At 33.9% G+C, this 24,024-nt stretch overlaps 1 protein-coding gene across 1 annotated transcript in view; it reads left to right on the top strand.

Moving 5' to 3' along the window:
• PKN2 (protein kinase N2) overlaps positions 1-24,024 on the top strand; it is a 131,127-nt gene that overhangs the window by 100,656 nt on the left and 6,447 nt on the right. Inside the window, exons 9-19 of the mRNA XM_026497664.4 lie at positions 3,060-3,203; positions 3,521-3,596; positions 4,179-4,353; positions 4,588-4,714; positions 5,201-5,331; positions 5,414-5,489; positions 5,568-5,659; positions 12,311-12,487; positions 16,524-16,586; positions 17,730-17,806; positions 23,173-23,315. Coding sequence (XP_026353449.1) covers positions 3,060-3,203; positions 3,521-3,596; positions 4,179-4,353; positions 4,588-4,714; positions 5,201-5,331; positions 5,414-5,489; positions 5,568-5,659; positions 12,311-12,487; positions 16,524-16,586; positions 17,730-17,806; positions 23,173-23,315 — 1,281 coding nt within the window. The remainder of the gene's footprint in view (positions 1-3,059; positions 3,204-3,520; positions 3,597-4,178; positions 4,354-4,587; positions 4,715-5,200; positions 5,332-5,413; positions 5,490-5,567; positions 5,660-12,310; positions 12,488-16,523; positions 16,587-17,729; positions 17,807-23,172; positions 23,316-24,024) is intronic.

The raw sequence follows: 24,024 nt of genomic DNA, 5'->3' as shown, positions 1-24,024 counted from the left end.
TTTTTAATTTAAATTCAATTAGCCAACAATGTAAATGAAATTTACTAAGAGAATAGAACTTAAATGTTCTCCTCAAATATAAAATATGTGAAGTGATGGATGTCTTAATTAACTAGATGGGAGGAATCTTGATAGTGTATACATATATCAAAATATCATGATCTACACTTTAAATATACACAATTTCATTCAAAAAGTAATTACTGAAAAATGTTTATTTAGTATTTATGTCTTAACAAACTAGTACTTTTTAAGAAAACAAAATGAGAGAAAAGATAATTTTATTTCATTTTTATGTAGCCAGTTATTAATGGAGTCTGCTTGTTGTATACTATATAATTTCTCAAAGCATGGAATCAGATAGAACACAGCACCCATAACTCCTCTTACACATTGATTTTTCATGTAGAAAAATCAATTGTTGAAAATCCAGTTTAGCAAAGATAAGATGTCATCAAAAGGAATGTGGTCCATTCTGATGTTGAGACCAAACTTACTGTGAGGTATTTCTTATGGTGTCCCACAGGTTTCACTGTGTTTCCTTTGTAAAATTAAAATATCCTCCATTGCCCCAAGAGTTCCTCTCAGTTTGGGAACTTCAGCCTTCTTGATGCTTCACTTCTTTTTATGCTAGATGTGTGCTGGGTTTTTTAAATTGCAGCACATTTTTTAAGTTGTTCTCCTTCCTCTCCTACTTGTACGGTTGATTCAATGTCTCTTACACTTTTTTGTTTAGTTTCAGGCCTTATAGAGACTTCAAACAAATCATATAGGTGCCTTAGATCTACCACAGAGTTTTTTCTTTGATTCTAGGTTCAAATTCATAATAAGACCAAATAAAGCACAAGTTGGGGCAGTTTGCCAGTACTGCCCATGAGTAGCTCAGATCATACTGCTCAGCTATTTTGGTAGTGATTTTACTCCATCTAGAATTTTGTTGCTCTTAGAGTTTGACATTACCTAGAAAGACGTCTTGCTTTCTAGTACTGGCCTACTTCATCTGGAAAATTGCCAGCAAATAAGCAGTCACACTTACAGTTTAAATTCAATAAACATTAGTGACATCTCTTTATATAAAATAGGTATTTTCCTTTTTAGGTGCTGTATTCCTGCTTTACGTATCCAAATCACACTGGATGTTAGAGATTGAAGTAGATTTAGGGTTCCATGAAACAGTGTTATAAATATTGACTTAAAAAGATCTGAATCTGCTCTAGATCACAGTCACCTTCCCCCCTTAAATTGTAGAAGTCATATTCACAAGGAAGAATGCAAAGTCACAAAGAATGAAGAGCTTAATACCTAAAACTTGAGTGTAGAGCTCCAGGAAAGCTAGCCTTCCATCTCAAATCTTAGATCTTTCTAACACCCTTCAGTTTAAAAGGAAATGAAGTGAAAGCCGAAAGAGAAATGAGTCGATACATTTTATCAGAGTGGCTAGAATAAATACAAATGAAGTGATTGGACCTCTTCTCATCCAAAGAAAGATATAATCTTAACCATGTGTTAAGTGTTGGCAGTGTGAAAGTGTAAGAACTTCTAACAAGTACTGATTCCATCCCCAGCGCTTTGCGTCTGTCTGCCTGATCCATCACAGATCTTCCCCCTGACACTGTGGAATATGACAGGAGAAAGGACACCTCTCCTGTAGTCTGAAACAGTGTAGTGTAAATTACCAATCCCTGGTTCAGTTATTCACCTAGCTTATTTCCCAAAATAACTTCCCAAAATACTTTTAACTTGAGTAGATGCCATTTGCTGATCTTAAAAGAATTATACACCACTCATACTTCCTCTTTCATGACAAATATTCTCTCTCATAGTAATTATGTTTCAGAGAGAAGCAGGAGATGGCCCTGAGTTCACATACTGCCATAGATACCTTTTTCTGATTAGTTATGACACCTTCTGGTGCATTGTGTTTTTACTCATTTTTTCATGTTCTGTTTTTTATAAGTTTTTTGTGTTCATTTGCATCAACTCATTATTTAAAGCGGAAAGATTTGTTATTATGTATGCTAGAAGTTTATGTAATAGGCGTAAGTTCATAAACTGAAAGTTCTTAAATGAAAGAAATAACTTATTACTTTGTTGAGCCTAAGGGGGGAAAAACATTTAGCTCTTCTTGTGGATGGTCTGCAAAATGCTGAAAAACAAAGTAATGGAGAAGTCTGGTGCTTCTAATTAAAATGTATGTAGATTATAACATATATGTAGAGGGCAGTTTATGGCTTTACCTGCCTATTTATAAACGCTGTTCTAATTGATTGTTAAAACCTTAAATATGTTTTTCCACATAAGCATTATTTTTAATGATTACAGAGTATTCTCTCATATGGATATGGTATAATATACTTGTACCTAGTTTTCTGGACACTCAGGCTGTTGCTAATTTGCTGCCTTCTGTGGGGGAGAAGGTTGTAATAAATGAACATCTTTTTGTATAAAACTTACTCCGAATTTCCCTTTCCTGCCTGCACAGGCCCCTGCTATCACTAGTCATATTACCTGGTGGTATTCTTTTGAAGATTAAATGACCTAATACTTTTAAAGTGCTTATTAGCACAGTGTGTGGCACACGGTAAGTGCAGAATAAATGCTATTTAATATAGAAATAAAGACCTTTCCCTGACCCAACATTGGTATAAGGAAATAAGACAGTTTGAATTGGGTTCTTTGAGGGAGCACTGAGGTCTTTCAGTAATAGCACAGTAAGTGATATCAAGACTGAAGCTATGACATGGGAAAGAGTTTCTGTGGTCATTCTTCTGTATTGGTTGTTCCCAGTTGTGTATTCTTTGGTTAAAAAAAAAAAAAAAGGAATATCTTAGCTGGAGACTGGTGAAATATAAATTTCTTCCTTGGAGTTAAAATATATAAGTTTGTTAAAATAATATGTAATAGAGAAACATTACAAAGCACTCTTCAAAACAGTGTGACTTTTGTGTGTGTTATCTTTGTTTATTGTATTTGTATTTTATATTTTTTGTGATCTTTTATTCAAGTGTGTGTCCAATGACGTCTTCTCTGTTTTATTTTATTTTTTTTAATTATCCTAGTCACGTGAACTGGAAATTTCAGTTTATTGGCGTGATTGGCGATCTCTGTGTGCTGTAAAATTTCTGAGGTTAGAAGATTTTTTAGACAACCAACGACATGGCATGTGTCTCTATTTGGAACCACAGGGTACTTTATTTGCAGAGGTAATAAATGTATTTTATTAAATGTGGCATCACTATAATTGAAATTGTGTATGTAGGCAGCATGATATAGAAGTAGGAGTATTAGGCTGAATGACAGACAACTTGAATTCTTGGCTCAACTCCACTACTGCATAGGTGTATTACCTTAAGACAAATCATTTATCCTCTCTAGGTCTGCTTTCTCACCTAGAAAATAAGAAGTTGGGCTTAAATTATATCTAAGGTTCTCTTGTTTTCAAAACTTAGAAATTTAGTGAATTTCATGAACCATAAATCCAAAGCTGTACTCATGTCAACTTGAATTTTCTTCACTGCAGGTTACCTTTTTTAATCCAGTTATTGAAAGAAGACCCAAACTCCAAAGACAAAAGAAAATTTTTTCAAAACAACAAGGTAGTTACTAAGGAATCAAATATAATGTCTTTTGGTGTATCCTTATTCATAGAAGAGCTACATTTTAAAGTGATACCCATCTTTGTTTTTTTGTTGTCCTTTTATTTGTTCATTCATTTCTAACTTTTTTTATTAAGGAACATTTCAGACATATCCATAAGTAGAGACACTAGTACTCAGCCTCAACAGCATTCAACTCCTGGCCAATTTTGTTTCATCTATAGCCCATCCACATACTACCTCAGATTATATGAAGCAAACATAGGCACCATATTGATTCATCCATAAATATTATAGTTAGTATCTCTAAAAGTTCATTCTTTTAAGAGAATTCTTTTTTAAACCTTTCCCACATAGCATTGCTAGACTTAAAAAAACAGTGCCTACCTATTTATTTTTAAAACAATTTTCACTATTTTGCACTAGCCTTTATAACAAAGAGTTAAGAACTGTTTTTTAAGTGACAAATTTTGTTTGTTCTTCATAAATTATAAACCAATGAATATGAATTTTTAAGTTATGGCTTTTGGTAATATGTAAAAAAATTACTTATTCTATTTTCTTTATTCACAATATCCACAGGCAAAACATTTCTCAGAGCTCCTCAGATGAATATTAATATTGCCACTTGGGGAAGGCTAGTGAGAAGAGCTATTCCTACAGTAAATCATTCTGGCACCTTCAGCCCTCAAGCTCCTGTGCCTGCTACAGTGCCAGTGGTTGATGTACGCATCCCTGAACTAGTACCTCCAGCTAGGTATGTGTCTAAGATTTTTAAGCATTGCTTTTATGAAATAGTTATTGTAACATTCATACATACTGCTTACGATGGGTCTTTTAAAAGTCTGATTTTTTCCAAATAGCATTTTGAAATTAGTGTTTTGTTTATTTTAAAATAATAAAAAATAAAATTGTTTGCTTTAATTTTAAAGCTATTTAAAATATATACTTTTGATTACTGTTTTTGGTGAATTACTTTATCTTCTATAAGTGATTCTACAGTAACCAAATTGGACTTTGATCTTGAACCTGAACCTCCTCCGGCCCCACCACGTGATTCTTCCCTTGGAGAAATAGATGAATCTGCTAAATTAAGAGATTTGGATACACCAGGACAGGCAAGGCATTTTAAACCTTGTATAATTCCTTTTTACCAATTGAATTACTGATAAAAGCATTATAGTGAGTGAGGTGTACATTTCAATTAATTTAAATTACCTGTGTGAACTGTGTTTTTATGTTTCCTGTGAGTGAAACATAAAACCTCTGAAGATCATGGGCCAGTACAGATGGAACAGGCTATTGCAGGTAAAAGGAGCATACGAGCATGGTTGATATTAGATGATACATTGCTTCAAACACTCTTCATCTTCTAACTTGGTTAACATGATTTCTGAATATGCATTGAAGATTATGATGTTCATTTTTCAAAATTTTTAAATAAGTGTAATATAAAATTAATAACTGTAAGAATGTCCATTCTCTGAATTTTACTTTTCTTGCTAATATTTATATTGACTTTTGACATTTTAAAACTTTATCTTTACCAAATAAGTTGTTTTCTCAATACTTCTATGATTTAATGAATATTTAATATTTTATAGGATTCAGAAACTGTCTTTGATATTGAGAATGATAGAAATAGTATACTTCCGAAATCTCCATCTGAATATGAGCCTGATATTTCTCAACCAGGCCTAGGGTACAGTGGTATTCGAGAATTTGAGGAGAGAAGGTAAAGAATATATACAGAGCTTTGCTGCTACATATTTGGACCCATATTTTTGCCTTATTTTTAATTGGCATACTATTTTCAGATCTCAACAGATGTTTCAGTTTAATCTACAAGACTTCAGATGTTGCGCTGTCTTGGGTAGAGGACATTTTGGAAAGGTAATCTTTTAAGTTTTCTTGGAATGACTAGGAAAGTAATAACCCAAATAGAAAATACTTATTTTAATCTCATTTCAGGTGCTTTTGGCTGAATATAAACACACAAACGAGATGTTTGCTATAAAAGCCTTAAAGAAAGGAGACATTGTGGCTCGAGATGAAGTAGACAGGTTAGTGTTTTTTTTTTTATGAAATTTTTTATTTTTCTGTAGTTTTAAGATCATGAAAATTGATGTATATATTGCAACAGCAAAACTTTCCATTTCCGTAGTATGTGAGGAAACTAAATTAATGTATCAATACTTGATGTAAGATAGGCATTAATTACTGTTTTTCTGTCTAGCCAACTTCTCCTTATGACAGTTTACTGGTTAGTGGGTACCAAGGAAAGATGATGAAATGTTTAAATTAATTGTTAAGTTTTTTATACTTGGAGATGGTAAAGTGTTTATGTGAAACAGGAAGTGTTACTCACCTGTGGTCAGATGAGACTATTTCCCATTTCATATTATAGGAGTAAGAGAATGTCAGTTACGGGTAATCTGTACTTAACTGAGTAGTTAATTCTGCTTTTTAAAATGCACCTATATCTATTTTTTCTTTCATTTTTCTTAAAATGGTATTTTTTAACCAGAGCATTTTTTTTTAATTAAAGATTTTTATTTATTTATGTGACAGAGAGAAACAAGCAGGGGGAGCAGCAGGCAGAGGGAGAGGGAGAAGCAGGCCTCCCCGCAGAGCAGGGAGCCCAGCATGGGGCTCGATTCCAGGACCCCGGATCAAAGGCAGACGCTTTACCAACTGAGCCACCCAGGTGCCCCTAACCAGAGCATCTTACCTGTCTGGGTTTAATAAATGTAAATTGATATGGATACGATTTTTAAAATGCAAGGACTTTATATACAATTTTTAAAATGCAAGGACTTCGGGAACAATATTATAATTAGGTTAGAGAATATGCTTTAAAAAGACTGCCCTAATAGGGTGATTAAATACAAATTCATTGTATAACAGGTAGCATATTTACTACAGAGAGAGACTTTTATTTGATATTTATGAGCAGTATTTGTCATAAACCACTTGCAAGCATCAGCTGATATTAATAGAAGACAGCCCTGTATATGAAGAGAGCCTTGGACTATGAGTGAAAAGACTGGCTTCTCTATTCCTCGTTGTTCCTTCTTAAATAATGATTTGACCTGACCCCGGGGCAATTCACTGAACATCTTTGAACCTCAGTTAACCTGCATATTTTTAAAACATATTTTTTGGTAATGCTTGCCTTAATGAATTACATGCTACACACACACACACACACACACACACACACACACACACGCACACACACACCCCACCCAAATTGCTACTTATAATGTTTTTTCCCCATCATATGGGAAGCTCTTTCTTTCTTTCTTTTTTATGATTTATTTATTTATTCATTTATTTATTTGAGAGATTGAGAGCATGTGTGCTTAGGCTGGGAGGGGTGGAGGGAGAGAAACTTAAGCAGACTCCAAGCTGAGGGCTGAACCCCACAAGGAGCCCATCATGGGGCTTGATCTCACAACCCTGAGATCATGACCTGGGCTGAAATCAAGAGTCGGTCACTCAACCGACTGTGCCACCCAGGCGTCCTGGGAAGTTATTAGAATTAGGATAAATCTTGAAAATGAAGTTTTCCTTTATGTAAAAAGAAAAAAAATCCTTTTGGATTTTCCTATTTATTTTTTACCTGTTTTCCACATCCCTCAACTACATCAAAATAAACTCTTTCTTGATAAGTAAACTACTCAGAGAGGAGTTTGCTGAATATTTATATAATATTCTGTGCACCATAGGATATGCTTAGAACTGTATTTTTATTTTACCGAAGTAGTTGGTTAAAGCAAACCTTTAATTACACTGTCAGTCTGTTTATAACTGCTGTAATACTAGGGTCAAATATTTTTCTGTCATGAAAGAATATTTGCTTTATTCCAGATCTGTGAATGGTAAATTCATTTTTTTTGAAAAATAATAATAAACTGGTACTACCTCTGTTAATCTTTGTGGTTTATATAGCTTCCTGCTACCTTGTTACTACTTTGAGCCAAGTCTTTATAGAAGAACACTTTCTAATTAAATCTAGACAGAATAACATTAATATTACTATTAATGAAGAATGTCCAGATCAGAGGATGGAGCTTTAGCCAGAACCTAGGCTGTTACCCCTACTGAAAATTAATCCAGTTTTGGTGAAAAGTTGATGAGTGATCCTTACTAACTTCAGTTATAAATCCACATAGTCAGTAACGTGGAAGTAAAATAATCTTCAGTAGAACTGGTACAAAAACAGAGAAATAGAAAATCTGGAATGAGAAATAAAGCTCACTGTTAGAAGGAATTTCAGGAAGGCAGCAAAAAGGAGCAATTAGAGGAAAGCAAGAAAAGAATAGCAAATTAAAAAATAGACGAACATATTTTGAAAAGAAATACATATTTATAACTTGCAATTCTGAATAGTAAACAACTCAAACTAATAAGTAAGCAGATTGCTTTATATTCACTTCCTAGTTCATCCTTTTAATAGATCCATAGAATTTGATGTTATTCCATATTACTGGGTTTTTTTTTTAAATAGATGTTTCCAAAATACTTAATGACAGTTTTTCCTTTCTAAGTTTTCTTTCTCTAGTCTGAATTTTATTATTTTACTTAGAAAACGGCCTTTTTTTTAAAAAAAAAAAGATCATAGAAAATACCAATCAGCCTCTTTTTAAGATGAAAATTACGGACTAACTCCAAAGTAATGTGATTCATTTACAAAGATTGCATTCTCCACCTACCATTAGTAGAAAATTCTCTGTCCCATCTATGCCCAGTCCTGAGTAAGAATGTTACATTTATGTCCCTGTAGTGCTTCGTCATTCAGCTTCCTTTTCTTACCAGTTCATATTTCAAGATAACAGAACATTACTAGAATTATATTGGTCGGGGGGCGCCTGGGTGGCTCAGTGGTTAAGCGTCTGCCTTCGGCTCAGGGCGTGATCCCGGCGTTCTGGGATCGAGCCCCGCATCAGGCTCCTCTGCTGGGAGCCTGCTTCTTCCTCTCCCACTCCCCCTGCTTGTGTTCCCTCTCTGGCTGGCCGTCTCTATCTCTGTCAAATAAATAAATAAAATCTTTAAAAAAAAAAAAAAGATTTATATTGGTCGGAAATATATTTTTGCAGTCACAGAACAAAAGCACAGCTAATCATATATTATAAATATACATTGGGGCGCCTGGATGACTCAGTTAAGTGTCTGAATTTGGCTCAGATCATGATCTCAGGGTCCTGGGATTGAGTCATGAGTCCACCTCCCCACTCAGTGGAGAGTGTGCTTCTCCCTCTTCCCCTGCCTCTCCTCCTCCTCATGTTCTCTCTCTCTCAAATAAATAAACAAAATCTTCCAATATAAGTAAATAAATAAATGTATGTTTATTTTATGTATAAATAAGTAAACATTTATTTATACCTGAAAATCTATACATACATATAAAATATATATGAATATGATTCATTCCTAAGACCTTAGTCTTATTAACGATGTTGTTTTCCACTGACCAAAATAACTATTTATACAAGCTTCTAGAATGTCTAATAATGTACTGAACTCTGAAGGAGGTGCACAAAAAATGTTAGGATGGAATTAGTTACTTAGGGAAATAAAAGTACATTAGTAATGTAAATAAAAGAGACTAGATATGTTTGAGTTTAAAATAAACAGTACAGACAGTAGTAGCTCAGAGAAAGGGGAACATCGTGGTGTGCGGATGGATTTAGGTAAGGCCTTATAAGAGAGATTGGATTTGTGCTGTTCTTTGACAGATTGAAGATGTTTGGGAATATGGAGAGAAGTTAAATGACAATTTAGAGGAAAATTGTTCTGGACAGAATGAATAAAATTTGAAGTTTTGAATTAAGGTTGGATTGTTCCATGAACTTTTAAGGGGAATATACAATTTAGGTAAGGTTGGGAAAAGTTAGACTGTTACAGAATAGCTTTTAGTGTGCTGTAAAATGCTTGAAATTATTGTGACAATTTTGGGCTATAAAGAGCCTGTCTCCTTTACCTAAGAGTCAGAGACATCTATCCAGTCCTCATTAGTATTGCTAGTCCTCATCAAAGCATTCCTGTGAATGGCATTAAAGCCATTTTAAGAGGCATAGTGATCAGTGATTCTCAATCTTTTACATCATTTACATGTTCAACACAGGTCTAACCTAATATCCATTCATGAGAATTAGTGATTCACCCATAGTAAATTAGAAATTCCTCCATAAATATAAACCATATAGACAATGAAGAGATAGTTTGTTATCTACTTGTCATTTTGTTTTTATTTTGTCTGAATATTTTATCTGCAGTACCCAAATTTAGATTGATTTCATGAATCCATTGTTTTAGAAGCCATCTTATCAGTCTTACCCAGTTGGACATTATTTTCCAATATATTTAAGTGGTGATGAAAATCAAAGCTATTAACTGTTCTAAAGCTTTATTTTGAATTTATTTCTAATAATCACTTACTTTGTAATAACACTTAGAAACCTTGCCAAAATATGTAGATGTAACCCTCGTTTTAAAACAATTACACTGGGACTTTCTGAGTATGTATAAAATTATAAACAGATTGTGTGAAATCAGAGAGAGGGTAAGAATTTGACTAGAATGTGACCTTATTAAGTGGAGTTTAAAGACTATTCCATAATAGCTGCGTTTACTGTCAGTATTTAAAACTGAGCAGATGTCTTAGTTCATAATCCAGAAGACAACTATATTAACATAGCATTAGAAATTCCATGCTCCTTCTACACAACAGGTATGTTTTTAAAATTTTTTTAATTTAAATGCAGTTAATTAACACGTATTCTTGGTTTCAGAGGTAGAGGTCAGTGATTCATCAGTCTTATATAATACCTAGTATTATATAAGTGCCCTTCTTAATGTCTATCACCCAGTTACCCCATTCCCCCCACCTCCCTTGCCTCCAGTAACCCTCAGTTTGTTTCCTATGATTATCTCTGTTGGTTTATCTCCCTCCCTCTCTGGTTTTGTCTTGCTCTTAAATGTTTTCAAAATTCTACTTAAATATTTTTGAGTCCTAGCAATGTAGTCTGGATACCCAAATAAATGCTTTATCTTTAAAATTACCTTTTTAAAAAAGAATTCCTTCTTAAAAGACCCAAAAGAAAGAAGAATGGATCTGCCTCCCTCTAACATTAGCATTTTTTGGCAGTTTGAAATTAACAATAATAACAAAAATCTAAGCAATCTTTTAATTTTAAAAATAAAGGCATTGTTAATGCTTTTAAACGTTAATGTCAATAAAGTGCCTATTTTATATTAGAGATATAATCTAATTGTTAATAAAATGTATATTAATATCTTTATTTTGATCAGGTGCTTAAAACATGTTAATTCCAACTTATAGTTGAATAATATTTGATGGGCGCCTGGGTAGGTCACTCAGTTAAGTATCCAACTCTTGATTTCTGCTCACATCATGGGCTGAGGGTCATGAGATCGAACCCCGAGTCTGTCTCCGTGCTCAGCTCAGAGTCTGTTTGGGATTCTCTCACTCTCCCTCCTCCTCTGCTCCCCCTTCTTGCTCTCTCACTTGCTCTCTCTCAAATAAATAAAATCTTTTTTAAAAAATTAATAATATTTGACCTGGTTTTCTTCTACCTTGAGTTTTAAAGTCAAGTTGATTACTAAATATTTTCAAGGAAAGGAAGAATGGTATTTTTGGCTATTTAGGCAAAATTAATGTTCCAGAGTCTGTAAGGTTGACCACTGTTATTTGTAGCAGCTTGTGAGAGTGACAAGCTGCTACAAAGGCAAAGCCTGTGATTGCTATAGATTTTTACAAATCAGATCATTTTCAAGGAGCTTCCTTGAAGCATGTTAATAAAATTCTCCGTGTAGTCTCTTTATTTTCCAGTCAGCCTTCTAAATTAAAATTTTATGCAGCCTATCTTTACCTTTCAACTTCATATTTTATATGAAAAAATATTTTAATACTATAGCTTATGAATTATAAATACTGTCCTTGAAATTACCTTCATCACAAATTTTATATTTTTAAAATTATTCTTGGGGCGCCTGGATGGCTCAGTCTCCTGAACATCCCACTCTTTATATCAGCTCAGGTCATGGTCTCAGGGTCCTGGGATTGAACCCCACGGGCTCCCTGCTCAGCAGGGAGTCAGTTTCTCTCCCTCACCCTCTGCTCCTCCCCCACCACACATGCATGTTCTCTTTATCTCCCTCTATAAAATAAATAAGAAAAAATTTTTAATTTTTCTTTAGATTGCTAAATTCTCACCAATTCCTGATAAATTCACAGTTCTCCCTCTGCTCCTCCCCAACCACACATGCATGCTCTCTTTATCTCCCTGTCTATAAAATAAATAAATCTTAAGAAAAAAATTTTAATTTTTCTTTAGATTGCTAAATTCTCACCAATTCCTGATAAATTCACAATTCACCCCTAAGACTTTTTTAATTATGACTATTAGCCCTGTAGGTGCTACTCTGATACTATCAATGTGAACTCTAATCATTATTTATGTCATGCTAATCATATATTTTAGTTTTCATTAATATATTTCAATTAAAGTTATATATATCAAGTAGACCAAATTTTTAAAGCAAAACTAAGCACATCTTACGGTTTTAAAGTTATAATAGGTAAGAACTTTGCTTATTTTAGAGTTCAGTAATTTTTAAAGAATATCATTTCCAACTAGAACTTTTTTTTGAAAAACTTATTGATTTTTAAATGTTTTCTCTTACAGCCTGATGTGTGAAAAAAGAATTTTTGAAACTGTGAATAGTGTAAGACATCCCTTTTTGGTGAACCTTTTTGCATGTTTCCAAACCAAAGAGCATGTTTGCTTTGTAATGGAATATGCTGCCGGTGGGGACCTAATGATGCACATTCATACTGATGTCTTTTCTGAACCAAGAGCTGTGTGAGTATGCTTTAGACATTTCTCTGAGTTTTTTTCATGACAGACTTCTTGCTAGGAAGGAAAAAAGCTCTCTGAATTTTTTTTTCTTTCCAAACAGAAAATTTCTGCAAAAAATGTGAGAACTCACCTTACTTACCTTTTTGCCATATATCCATGTATTTTACTCTGTTGTCCATGTTGAAAATTTTATAGATTGCCCTAAATCCTACTTGATAATTTAGATACACAGTTAAGGTTCATTTTAGTAAAATTTCTCCTTTTTTTTCTATTATATATTCTTCCTAGGGAATGCCATCTAGAATCATGGTTTTGTTTTATTTTTTTTTTTTTAGAACCATGGCTTTAAATACTAACTATATGCAAAGTATATTGTTAAGTGAAAAAAGAAAGTATAAAGGAGTCTGTGTCATGTATTTGTATATTTATATTTGCATTTTAAAGGGTAATAAGTTAAAAGAATATAAATTATTTGTTTGCATGTGCTTACAATATCTCTGAAAGGACATAAAAGAAACTTGTATGCATATTGCCTCCAGTTAAAGGTGTAGAAAGCAAACTTTCACTCTCTTTTTATAGTTTTTGAATTCAATATTATATGAAGGGTTTGCTTTTTTAAATGCATTAAAAAACAGTAAAAGGAAATACTTGAGATTAAATATACATGTATATATATTTTCCCCCTACTGTTATCCCAGTTTTATAGCTCTTCAAGTAGTGAAGCTAGGATTTGAACACTGGAAAGTGCTCTGAAGAGCCACACTCTGTATGCTGATGTTTATCAACTTTATATCTCCAGCCCTGACTTCTTGCCTAAACTTCCAACTCTAGTGACATTCAGCACCAATTTGACTTTTCCCTTCGTATGGCTAATAAGTATTGCTTTTGCAAACTGAATTCCTGGTTTCTCCCATTTCCCCCCAACCTTACCCACCACTCCCAGGCCTGCTACTCTTCTAATCTTCCCCTTCTTAATAAATGGCAGCACGAGTTCAAGCCAAAACATAGGGAGTCATTTTTTTTAAGGTTTTATTTTAATTCCTGTTAGTTAACATACAGTGTTATTTTAGCTTCAGGCATACAATATACTGATTCAATAATTCCATGCATCACCTCATCACCTGGTGCTCATCACAGGTGCCCTCCTTAATCCCTATCACCTATTTAACCCACCTCTCCACTCACCTCCCCGCTAGTAACCGTCAGTGTGTTCTCTATAGTTAAGAGTCTATTTCTTGATTTGAGGGAATCACTCTTTTTTTTGAGGGAGTCATTCTTGATCCTCGTTTTCCCTCACATGCAACATCCAAATTTTTAGCAGGTCTGATTAACCTACTTTCAAAACATCCCAAATCATAAAAATCATAAACCAGTAGTAAACCTTTACTGTCTGTATTCTGACAACTGACATTTGTGTAGCATTTTCACTTTCACTCCTTAGTTTGATTCTCATCATGACGATTAGAAGTATGTAGAGTAAATAGGAGTACTCGCATACCTTAAAGTTTCAGATGAAGAAATAGATTAGTTCTGATGGTTAGTGAAGCTTTCAAAAAGGAGGCAGAAGCCAGAAAGTAGAAGGCCTTTCCTGAAGATTTAAGGATTAAAAGCAGAGCATCTAGACTCTGCCCAGCATGTGCTAACTACACATGGGAATTTGTTTGTTTTTGTTTTGCTATGTTCTGCCCTTTTTTAAAGAAATTTAAAATCATATCTGCCTTAAGGAACTTTTATTTTTGCTGAGAATACAAGGCATATACAAATGAAACTGTTAAGCCCAGTGAAATACAAGAATAAAATGCTGCATTGTAGTACTTCAAATCTGAAGTACCTCCCTCTGATTACGATCCCATCAGATTAGATCTGATCTCACCTCAAATGTTATTTCTTTGAAATCCTTTCCTGAGTAGCCTATCTAAAGTACCACTATATCACTAATGCTCAAATCAGATCAGTCTTACTCTGTTTTCTGTTTTATTATCTCCATAGCACTTTATTTCTGCCTGAAATCATCTATTTATTTTTTTATGTTTTTATTGCCTGTCTCCCCTCACTAAAAGGGAGGATAGTGTCTATTCTGTGTATTAGTGGAACACCCAGAAGTATGGTTGAGACATACTAGATGATCACTGAATTGTTATTGACCAAGACTATGGTATCAAAAATAATTTGTTTCCCAGCTTTGCACCATTAGAGAAATAAGTTACTCTCTCTGAAAGCTTCATTTTCTGTTTCTGTAAAAGATTTAAAGGTTTGATATGAAGATTAAATATTAAATTAATATGTAATGTTAAAAGCAAAAATATCCAACATAGTACCTGACACATAGTATAGTAAGCTTCAGTGAAATATATATTTTAAACAATAGACCCATTATTTGTTGAGTATCATTAGGGCAATTTGTTTACAAAGAATGAAATAAAAGATAAATCAAGATATTTTTATAATTGTTATATGCTTTGCCACCAAAATAAGTTTCCTGAAAACTTCTGTATAAAAATAACTACCTTAAGCAATTTTAGAATCACATCTGTTTAATGGACTTAAGCTAAATTCTTTAAACTTTCAGCAAATAATTATATAAGATCTAATGTATAATCAATATTTGCATTTTTAAATTCTCCCAAATTATGGTCCCATTTTTTTTGTAAAAATAAGTAAACACAAGACATAGCTAAATTATCTACATGTGCATATAAGTGTATTCTAAAAGTTTGAATAACATTGACCAAACTAACAAGAGGAGTTATCTCTATAGATGATAGTGGCATTGGGGTGAGATGGATAGATGGATGAATGAAATACTGTGCTTTGGGACCCAGGGGTATTATGTGTACTTTACAGAGAAAATATCTATGTATTACTTGCATAATTAAGAACTGAATCTCCTAAGTTTTTCCTTATAAGCTATTCCACACTGAAGACAGATCTGCTTTTTTAAATTCATTTGTTTATCACCTACCTTCTCATTCAGTAGGCCTGCCATGTGTCAGGCATTATGCCAAACATTTAGAATAAACACTGCAAAAGACCAACATGGTCCTATTCCTCAAGAGTTAATGTTTCTAGCTGGGCTCAAGTTTTCCTAAGATTCAAACCCATTTATCCAATTTCTTCACCTGCCCCAAGGCAATTCAAATTCAACATGTCCAAAGCTAACCTCATTTTCCCCACAAAATTTTGGCTATTTCTCAGTCTCTTTGCCTATCACTCTTTGAGCTAAGAAGAAAAGCTTGAGAGTTACCTTGTTTTTCCCTCTCCATCATCCTCTATTGCTAGGGAGATACCAAGTCTTGTTGTGCTAGTTTTTAAGTTTCTCCTGAGTCCATCTCCTGCTCACTGTGTTGCCACTATATAGAGGGTCTCATGGTCTTCCATCTGTACTACCATATCATAACAACCTTACCTGTTTGGTTTCCTTCTAGATATCTACCTACTTCTACTCCAGCCTTCACACTACTCTCCAAAAAATCTTTCTCACATCAATGTGATTATTCTGCTCTGATTTAAATGGTGTGATTCTCTATTGCTAAAAAAAAGAAATTTCAGTATCAATAATATGATATTCAGGGTCCTTCACAACTTGACCCCAGGCTGTCTTTTCAGTCTTGTCTCCCACTTCTTCCCCATTCTTACTTCAGCCACAACAGACTTTTTACTGGTTGTCAAACCTTTTACACCTCTGTCGCTTTGCCTCTTAGGGAATAAATGTCCTGTATTTTCCCCATGAGAGTTCTACTTTCCCACAGTACTTTTGCCCTTAAGGTAGATTGCAGTTTCTCCAGACCCAATGTCTACTCTAAGGACTTCAGTGACACCACTCACAGGCAAAGTTAATGGCTTCCATTGTAGAGATTGTATTTTTCTTTTTAATTTTACCCCTGATACTTAGCACATGTCTTACTGTGTCTGGCACATAGTAAGGACTAAATAAATATTTGTGAAATTAGTTAACTACAAATTTCTGCTTTGAAGCATAAAAGTATAAACTGGGATTCAAGAGCAGTGGAATTTATTAAACTTTTATTTCTTCAAACAGATTTTATGCTGCATGTGTAGTTCTTGGGTTGCAGTATTTACATGAACACAAAATTGTTTATAGGTGAGTAAAGTTTTGATACTTTCTAATAGCTTACTTTTGGTGTGAATTCGAATTAAAAATATTTAAGAAGGATATTTTGTAAAAATGTTAAGCTCCAATTCTAAAAGAAATAGTTAACACAGTAATTATATGATGAAATTCTTTGTTCTTCTTCTTGTGCCCATTACCTAACTAAAATAGTCAAATTGTAAGTTGGCCTATGGTAACAGAATTCACCAACAATATTCATTCTGGTGAATATGTTATATTCACCTGATCTACTGCAGAAAACTTTGTTAGACCAATACTACTCAAAATTTGTCCGTGAAAAATAAGTAGCTTGTGCCAGAGTATAAAATATCACCCTGCTTCCTTAAGTGTTGCTGTCAACTAAACACTGTACTTGGTGACATAGCTGATTTATGTACTAGTATAATAAGTTCCTTCTCAAGTTGCAGACCAGTAACACATAGTTAATAGCCCAGCAGCCAAGCAATGGACTACACTTTGAATAGTATTGCTCTAGACTAGACAAATTCAGGAAGGCCAATAAGAACTAGGAGACTAAAAACATCAGTTTATTCAAACTTCTAACAGTTTTCCAAGGTAAGGGTTTTCTCGTGGTCTGATTTTACTCAAAGGATAAACAATTTTTAACTTAATTTTTAATCAATTAGTGTGGATAAATAGCTTTCTCTTTATTTTGCATTATTCTCTTAGAAGGTTAAACCTGCACTCTTGATACTTTTTTTATACTGTGAACTTGACAGTTTGTTCTTATGAGTCATGTGTAGGCAAACTTTAAACTTGGTCCAAGTCAGATTTATCACAAATAACAAATTAATAGAACCAGAGTTAAAAAAACTTGAACTCCTTCCATGCTTGAAGATACTTGAGTAGATAAAACATTCCTTTTTAAAATACATTCTTTTCTATGTAACAGGGAAAAATTATTCAGAAACTGTATTATGTAGAGTAATAAAGTTGCCAAAAGGAAGAAGAGTGAACATTTGTAATAGAATATTTAAATCTCAAATGATAACTTGAAAAACTCATTTTTAGTAAAGAGAAAGTATAGCTCCTTTTGAAATGATTTTTGTTCTACATTATCTACTGATTTTATTGATTTTTTTTAATTTTGCATTTTTTTTTTATCCTGAACAGAGATTTGAAATTGGATAACTTATTGCTAGATACAGAGGGCTTTGTGAAAATTGCTGATTTTGGTCTTTGCAAAGAAGGTAATTGGATATTTTAAAGTTCCTTTTCTAATGGATTAGTATTCCTTTGTTCTTGCTAGTTTTCTAGTTTGTCAATGGAAAGCAAAATGTATTTCTAACTTTAATTTATTCTTTATTAAGACGTTATGGACTGTTCATGTAACCTGATTATCACATTATTAAAAATTCTGTGGATATGAATAAGGTTAGGTTTTCAGAAATCATAATATAAAACCTAAGATCCTCTTTGTATGGCTAATAATTCTGTCACTACTCTGAGAAAACATTGGTTAAGCACCAATTTTTTTGCTTTGATGGGACAGTACACAATACATTACATAGGCCTAATAACTTCTCTCCAGTTTCTTAAAACTTACAGCATTTTTAAATAGGAAGAAAATATGCATATAATCAGAATCCTTCCTGTATATTCAAAAGTAAATAAATAAACAGGGGAGATGTGGATCCGAGGTGCCAAAAGTGTAAAGACTGTAGGCTCAGGCACCAGACAGTCCTAAGTTTGAATCCTGGCTTTGCCACTTATTTGCTATGTTTTTGGATGAGTTACTTCAAACTGCATTGATTCTGTTTCCTCAGATATAAAATTAATGTAATTCTTCTTATTTTAGAGTATTTTGAGGATTGGAGATATGTGGCACAGTGTCTAACATACATAGTAAATAGTTATTCTCATCTTGACATTTAATACATTGCATTGTAATGAACATTGTCTGTGTCCCCCTTCTACACTGGGTAGCTTCTTGCTTCTTATTCAGCTTTGTTTCCATATCAGATGTATAATATAGTGCTTGGCACATCTTAAGTATTATGTTTCACATAATACTTAAGATGTTCGATTAATATAAGTAGTTGGATGAATGCATGAGTGAACTTTGTAAATATATCTCCATCAGTTACCCACCAACCTCTTAATCTAAATTCGATAATATTTTTTTCCTCTTATGGCACTTCCCTGTTGACTTCAACGCTTTTGTTCCTCAGAATTTGTCCTTAGCCCATTGCTCTTCACTGCTAGTTTTTAACTACAAGCAATATGCTAATGATTCCCAGATCTATAATTCCTTTCCTAACATAAATATTCAACTATCTACATGACAGCTTTGCTTGAATAGTCAATAGATACCTCCAACGCTATACAAACAAAAATAGTTTTCTTCAAATAGTCTAGTTTGTAGTTGATGGTGCCACAATCTTCTCAATCTCCCAACTTGAAAATGTGTTATTATCCTGGACTCTGTTCTCTTTACTTTTCCACATCAAGTTAATGACCAAATTGTGCTGACATCTACCTTCTTAATATTTCTTAAGTTTTTCATTTCCCCTCTTCTCCTGCCATCTATCATCTTGTTTTGACAAAAAAAAATAGCCTCTTCACCTTTCCTCTCTCTAGATTTTTTTCCTCCTTCAAATCCACCTGCCATGTAGTTGCCAAAATGCTAAAAGGGCCCATGTAAAAACAATTCTGACCATGGCATACCCCTGCTAAAAACCCTTCAAGGGCTAAGACGTGGTACACTGTGCCCTTCCTGGTTTGCCTGTCTGCCTCTCCAGCCAGCTGTCTTGCTGCTCTCTGCCTAGTGCTTTCTGCTCCAGCAACAATGAACTGTTGACAGTCTGTGTCCCTCCACCGGTATCATCCATCCCAATTCTATTTGCTAATTAATGTTTGCTCATCCTTCAAACTCAACTTGAGTGTCGCCTCCCCAGAAAAGTTACCTGAAGTTCCTCTCCTCTTATCCCACCTCCCAAGTCAACTTTAGGAGCCCTTCTTCAGTGTTTCCATAGTATCTTGCTCTTGCTGTATTATTACAAAATTATCAATATATGGGGCACCTGGGTCTCTCATTTGGTTAAGCGTCCCCAACTCCTGATTTCACCTCAGGTCATGATCTCAGGGTTGTGAGATCGAGCCTCATGTTGGGCTCTGCACTGAGTATGGAGCCTGCTTAAGATTCTCTCTCTCGGGGCGCCTGGGTGGCACAGCGGTTAAGCGTCTGCCTTCGGCTCAGGGCGTGATCCCGGCGTTATGGGATCGAGCCCCACATCAGGCTCCTCCGCTATGAGCCTGCTTCTTCCTCTCCCACTCCCCCTGCTTGTGTTCCCTCTCTCGCTGGCTATCTCTATCCTGTCGAATAAATAAATAAAATCTTTAAAAAAAAAAACAAAAACAAAGATTCTCTCTCTCTCCCTCTCCCCCGCCCCTCCCCCCACTCTCACCCTCCCTCTCTCAAAAAAAGAAAAGAAAAGAAAATGTATCAATATATATCTGCTTTCTTCCAGTAATCTCTTTAAAGACAAGAACTGTATCTTTCATTTTTATGTTTGTACCATTTGGCGTGGATGCCTAGAACTTAACAGGTACACAGAAAATATATATTGAATAACCAGATTTATGAAACATGTTTTTCTTCATTATCATAAAAATATGTAATACATTATGATAATAATAACAAATTTTGAGCTTTTACTATATGGCAAGCGCTTTTCCAAATGCTTCATAGGCATGATCTCCTTTAATTTGTAACAATCTGGTGAAGGTAGGTAGTAGTATTAACCCCAGCATATAGATGAGGAAACTAGCCTTTGAGGTTAGACAACTTTTCTAAGCTTCTCACAGCTAACAAGTGGCAAAGCAGGAGATTAAACCCAGATTTTTATGACTCCAGAGCTTGATGTTAACTCCTTCCTTGGAGTTTTACCAATTTGAAGTCCTAGCTAATTAGGGGTACTTTGACCTTTCTTTAAAAATATCAGGACAGGAAAATTTATCAGAGTAAATTAAATATGATAACTAAGTTACTGTAATTGACATATGTATTATGTTAAAATGTCACAGATTTTATAATACTACTATAAACAAAAGAATGCAAAAAATTAGAGTAGTTTTATCCTAAAAGTATGGCGTTTGTAATATACTCTAGTTGTGATCAAAGCATAGAATAAAGATCAAGAAACATTAGTTCAATTTCTATCTTTCTTAACTAAGGTTTTCCTAATCTTGGCCAAGTCATTTAAAAGGCTTTTGTAGAACTTACATAGATACAATATCAGCTCTTTTTTAAAATAATATTTTATTGAAGAAAAAAAATGGTGTGACAATGTTGACGAAGTTTTGCAAAAACAGAAAATTTCTCCACCTTGTGTGCTAAGGTATTTAATTATGCTCTTCATGTCTTGGTCCATAGACTCACATTGATTTGAGATTTTCAGTCATTATAGCTTTTAAAATTTAGAATTGAGAACTTTTCTTTCAAATTCTTTCATAATATGCTTTATAAGGAGCTTTTAATTATTTAGAATATATTGAGACATTGTCTTCAATATGTAAAATGTATATTTGATTAATATATTACTGAATTATGATAAATAAAATTAAACTAAATTATGAAGAACATAAATTTGAGAACTAATTAACTAAAAGATTAATACTGTATCTCTGTATTATATGACACATTTGGTTAACTTTATTTTTTTATTTTAATTCCAGTGTAGTTAATATACAATGTTACATTCATTTCAGATGTACAATATGTTGATTCAACCATTCTGTACATTACTCAGTGCTCATAATGATAAGTGTACTCTTTAATCCCTATCTCCTATTTCACCTCTCCCCCCAACCCACCTCCCCTCTGGTAATCATCAGTTTGTTCTTTATAGTTAAGAGTCTGTAGAGTTTGATTTGTCTGTGGTTTTTTTTCCTTTGTTTTGTTTCTTAAATTCCACATGAGTGAAACCATATGGTATTTGTCTTTCTTTGACTTATTTCACTTAGCAGTATACTCTCTAGCTCCATCTGTGTTGTTGCAAATGGCAAGATTTCATTCCTTTTTATGGCTAAATAATATTCCTCTGTGTGTGTGTGTGTGTGTGTGTGCGTGCGTGTGTTTGTTTGTACATACCACATCTTCTTTATCCATTCATCTATCAATGGACAATTGGGCTACTTCCATATTTTGGCTATTTGAAAATAAACATAGGGGTACATATATCCTTTCAAATTGTTTGAGTGTTAAATACTAAGTGTTTTTGTATTCTTTGGGTAAATACCCAGTAGTGCAATTACTGGATCATAAGGTAGTGCTATTTTTAAATTTTCGAGGAACCTCCATACTGTTTTCCAAAGTGGCTGCACCAGTTTGCATTCCACCAGCAGTGCACGAGGTTTCCTTTCTCTCCACATCCTACCAACGCTTGTTTCTTGTGTTTTTTATTTTAAGCTTTTGGGCAGGTGTGAGGTGATATTGTGGTTTTGTTTTGCATTTTCCTAATGATGAGTGATGTTGAACATCTTTTCAGGTGTCTGTTGGTCATCTGTATGTTGTCTTTGGAGAAATGTCTGTTCATTTCTCTTGCGCATTTTTTAGTTGGATTATTTATATGTCATTTGCAGATATCTTCTCCCATTCGATAGGTTGTCTTTTAGTTTGGTTGATTGTTTCCTTCGCTCTTTAGAAGTTTTTATTTTAATGTAGTCCCAATAGTTTACTTTTGCTTTTATTTCTCTTGTCTTGAGAGACCTATTTAGGAAGATGTTGCTATGGCCATTGTTAGAGAAGTTATTGCCTGTGCTCTCTTCTAGGATTTTTATGGTTTCAGGTCTCACATTGAGGTCTTTAATCCATCTTGAGTTTATTTTTTTGTATGGTATAAGAAGGTGGTACAGTTTCATTCTTTTGCATGTAGCTGTCTAGTTTTCTCAGCACCATTTGTTGAAGAGACTTTCTTTTTCCCATTGCATATTCTTGCCTCTTTTGTTGAAGATTAATTGTGTAATTGTGGGTTTGTTTCTGGGGCTTTCTATCCTGTTCCTGATCCATTGTGTCTGTTTTTGTGCTAGTGCCATAATGTTTTGATTACTATAGCTTTATAGTATAACTTAAAATCTAGAACTGTGATACCTCCAGTTTTGTTTTTCTTTTCAAGGTTGTTTTGGTGGCTAACTCTGGATTATCCAAGGGTTCCTTTTTGGTATTTTCTATACTATACTTATTGTTATTTTTGTAATGAATCAAATAAAATATTTGAAAGATTGAATTTGAAAGATGACAGAAACTGAAGCTCCGAATCAGATTTTTTGTTGTAACTTCTTAGCATCGCTTGTAAAGTAATGACAAGAAAGAGAAGTGAATAAAATGAAGTATAAAAATTTTATTTATTTTTACCCATTAATTAAATAGTAGAGTTACTATTGCAGTTTTCTCTATACCAGTCCTTAACATTTTCTTTAGAAGTCTGGTATATCTTGAGTTTGGTCATCATACACAAATGTGGAACTTTAATTTTGCTTCCTAAGGATATTGTCTGTTTCATCTATCATCTAGAATTTTTCTTTGCTAACAAATACTTAAATTTTACCTTTTCAGGAATGGGATATGGAGATAGAACAAGCACATTTTGTGGCACTCCTGAATTTCTTGCCCCGGAAGTATTAACAGAAACATCCTATACAAGAGCTGTAGATTGGTGGGGACTTGGTGTTCTTATATATGAAATGCTTGTTGGTGAGGTAAGCAGTATAAAATAGATGAGAGAGAAATGAGGAAAGATGATTGAAAGAACAAAAGATGTCATTTATAAATGACTTAATATATCTCCTACATAAGTGGAACTTAAGTTTTATACATATTTATAATATACTAGTAATTGTCTATGATTCTATCTATCTTGTACTCTACATCTGTAACAAAAAGTCAGCTATACGTTGGTCAAAAGCTTATCTTCAAAAAGGGTATCGTAGAATTAAAAGATAAACATTTTTTCCCTCCTGTTTTTTTTAGATTAACTTAAAATAAATTTCCAGGTGGGTGCCTGGGTGGCTCAGTTGGTTAAGTGTCTGATTCTTGGTTTTGGCTTAGGTCATGATCTCAGGATCATGAGATTGGGTTCCGCATCCGGCTCCACGCTCAGCGTGGAGTCAGCTTAAGGTTCTCTCCCCCTCGCTCTGAACCTCCCCCACCCGTGCATGCATGTGCTGTCTCACTGTCTCTCTTTCTCACTGAAAAAAATTAATTTCTGGGGATAGCTTCGTTTTACAGAGAAATTGTTACCACTTAGGAAACGGTGAGTTATACCTAATAAATCAACAATGATTGGCTAATCTATTTTGTTACAAATTGTTGGAAATGATAAATTGAGTGGAATTGGGAAAGGGTAAATATATAGACAAGTGATTGAAAACTGCTTAGAGGGGCGCCTGGGTGGCACAGCGGTTGGGC

The sequence above is a fragment of the Ursus arctos genome, unplaced genomic scaffold (genome assembly GCF_023065955.2).
Source record: "Ursus arctos isolate Adak ecotype North America unplaced genomic scaffold, UrsArc2.0 scaffold_12, whole genome shotgun sequence".
Lineage (NCBI taxonomy): Eukaryota > Metazoa > Chordata > Mammalia > Carnivora > Ursidae > Ursus > Ursus arctos.
This window is presented reverse-complemented; position numbering and strand designations above follow the sequence as displayed.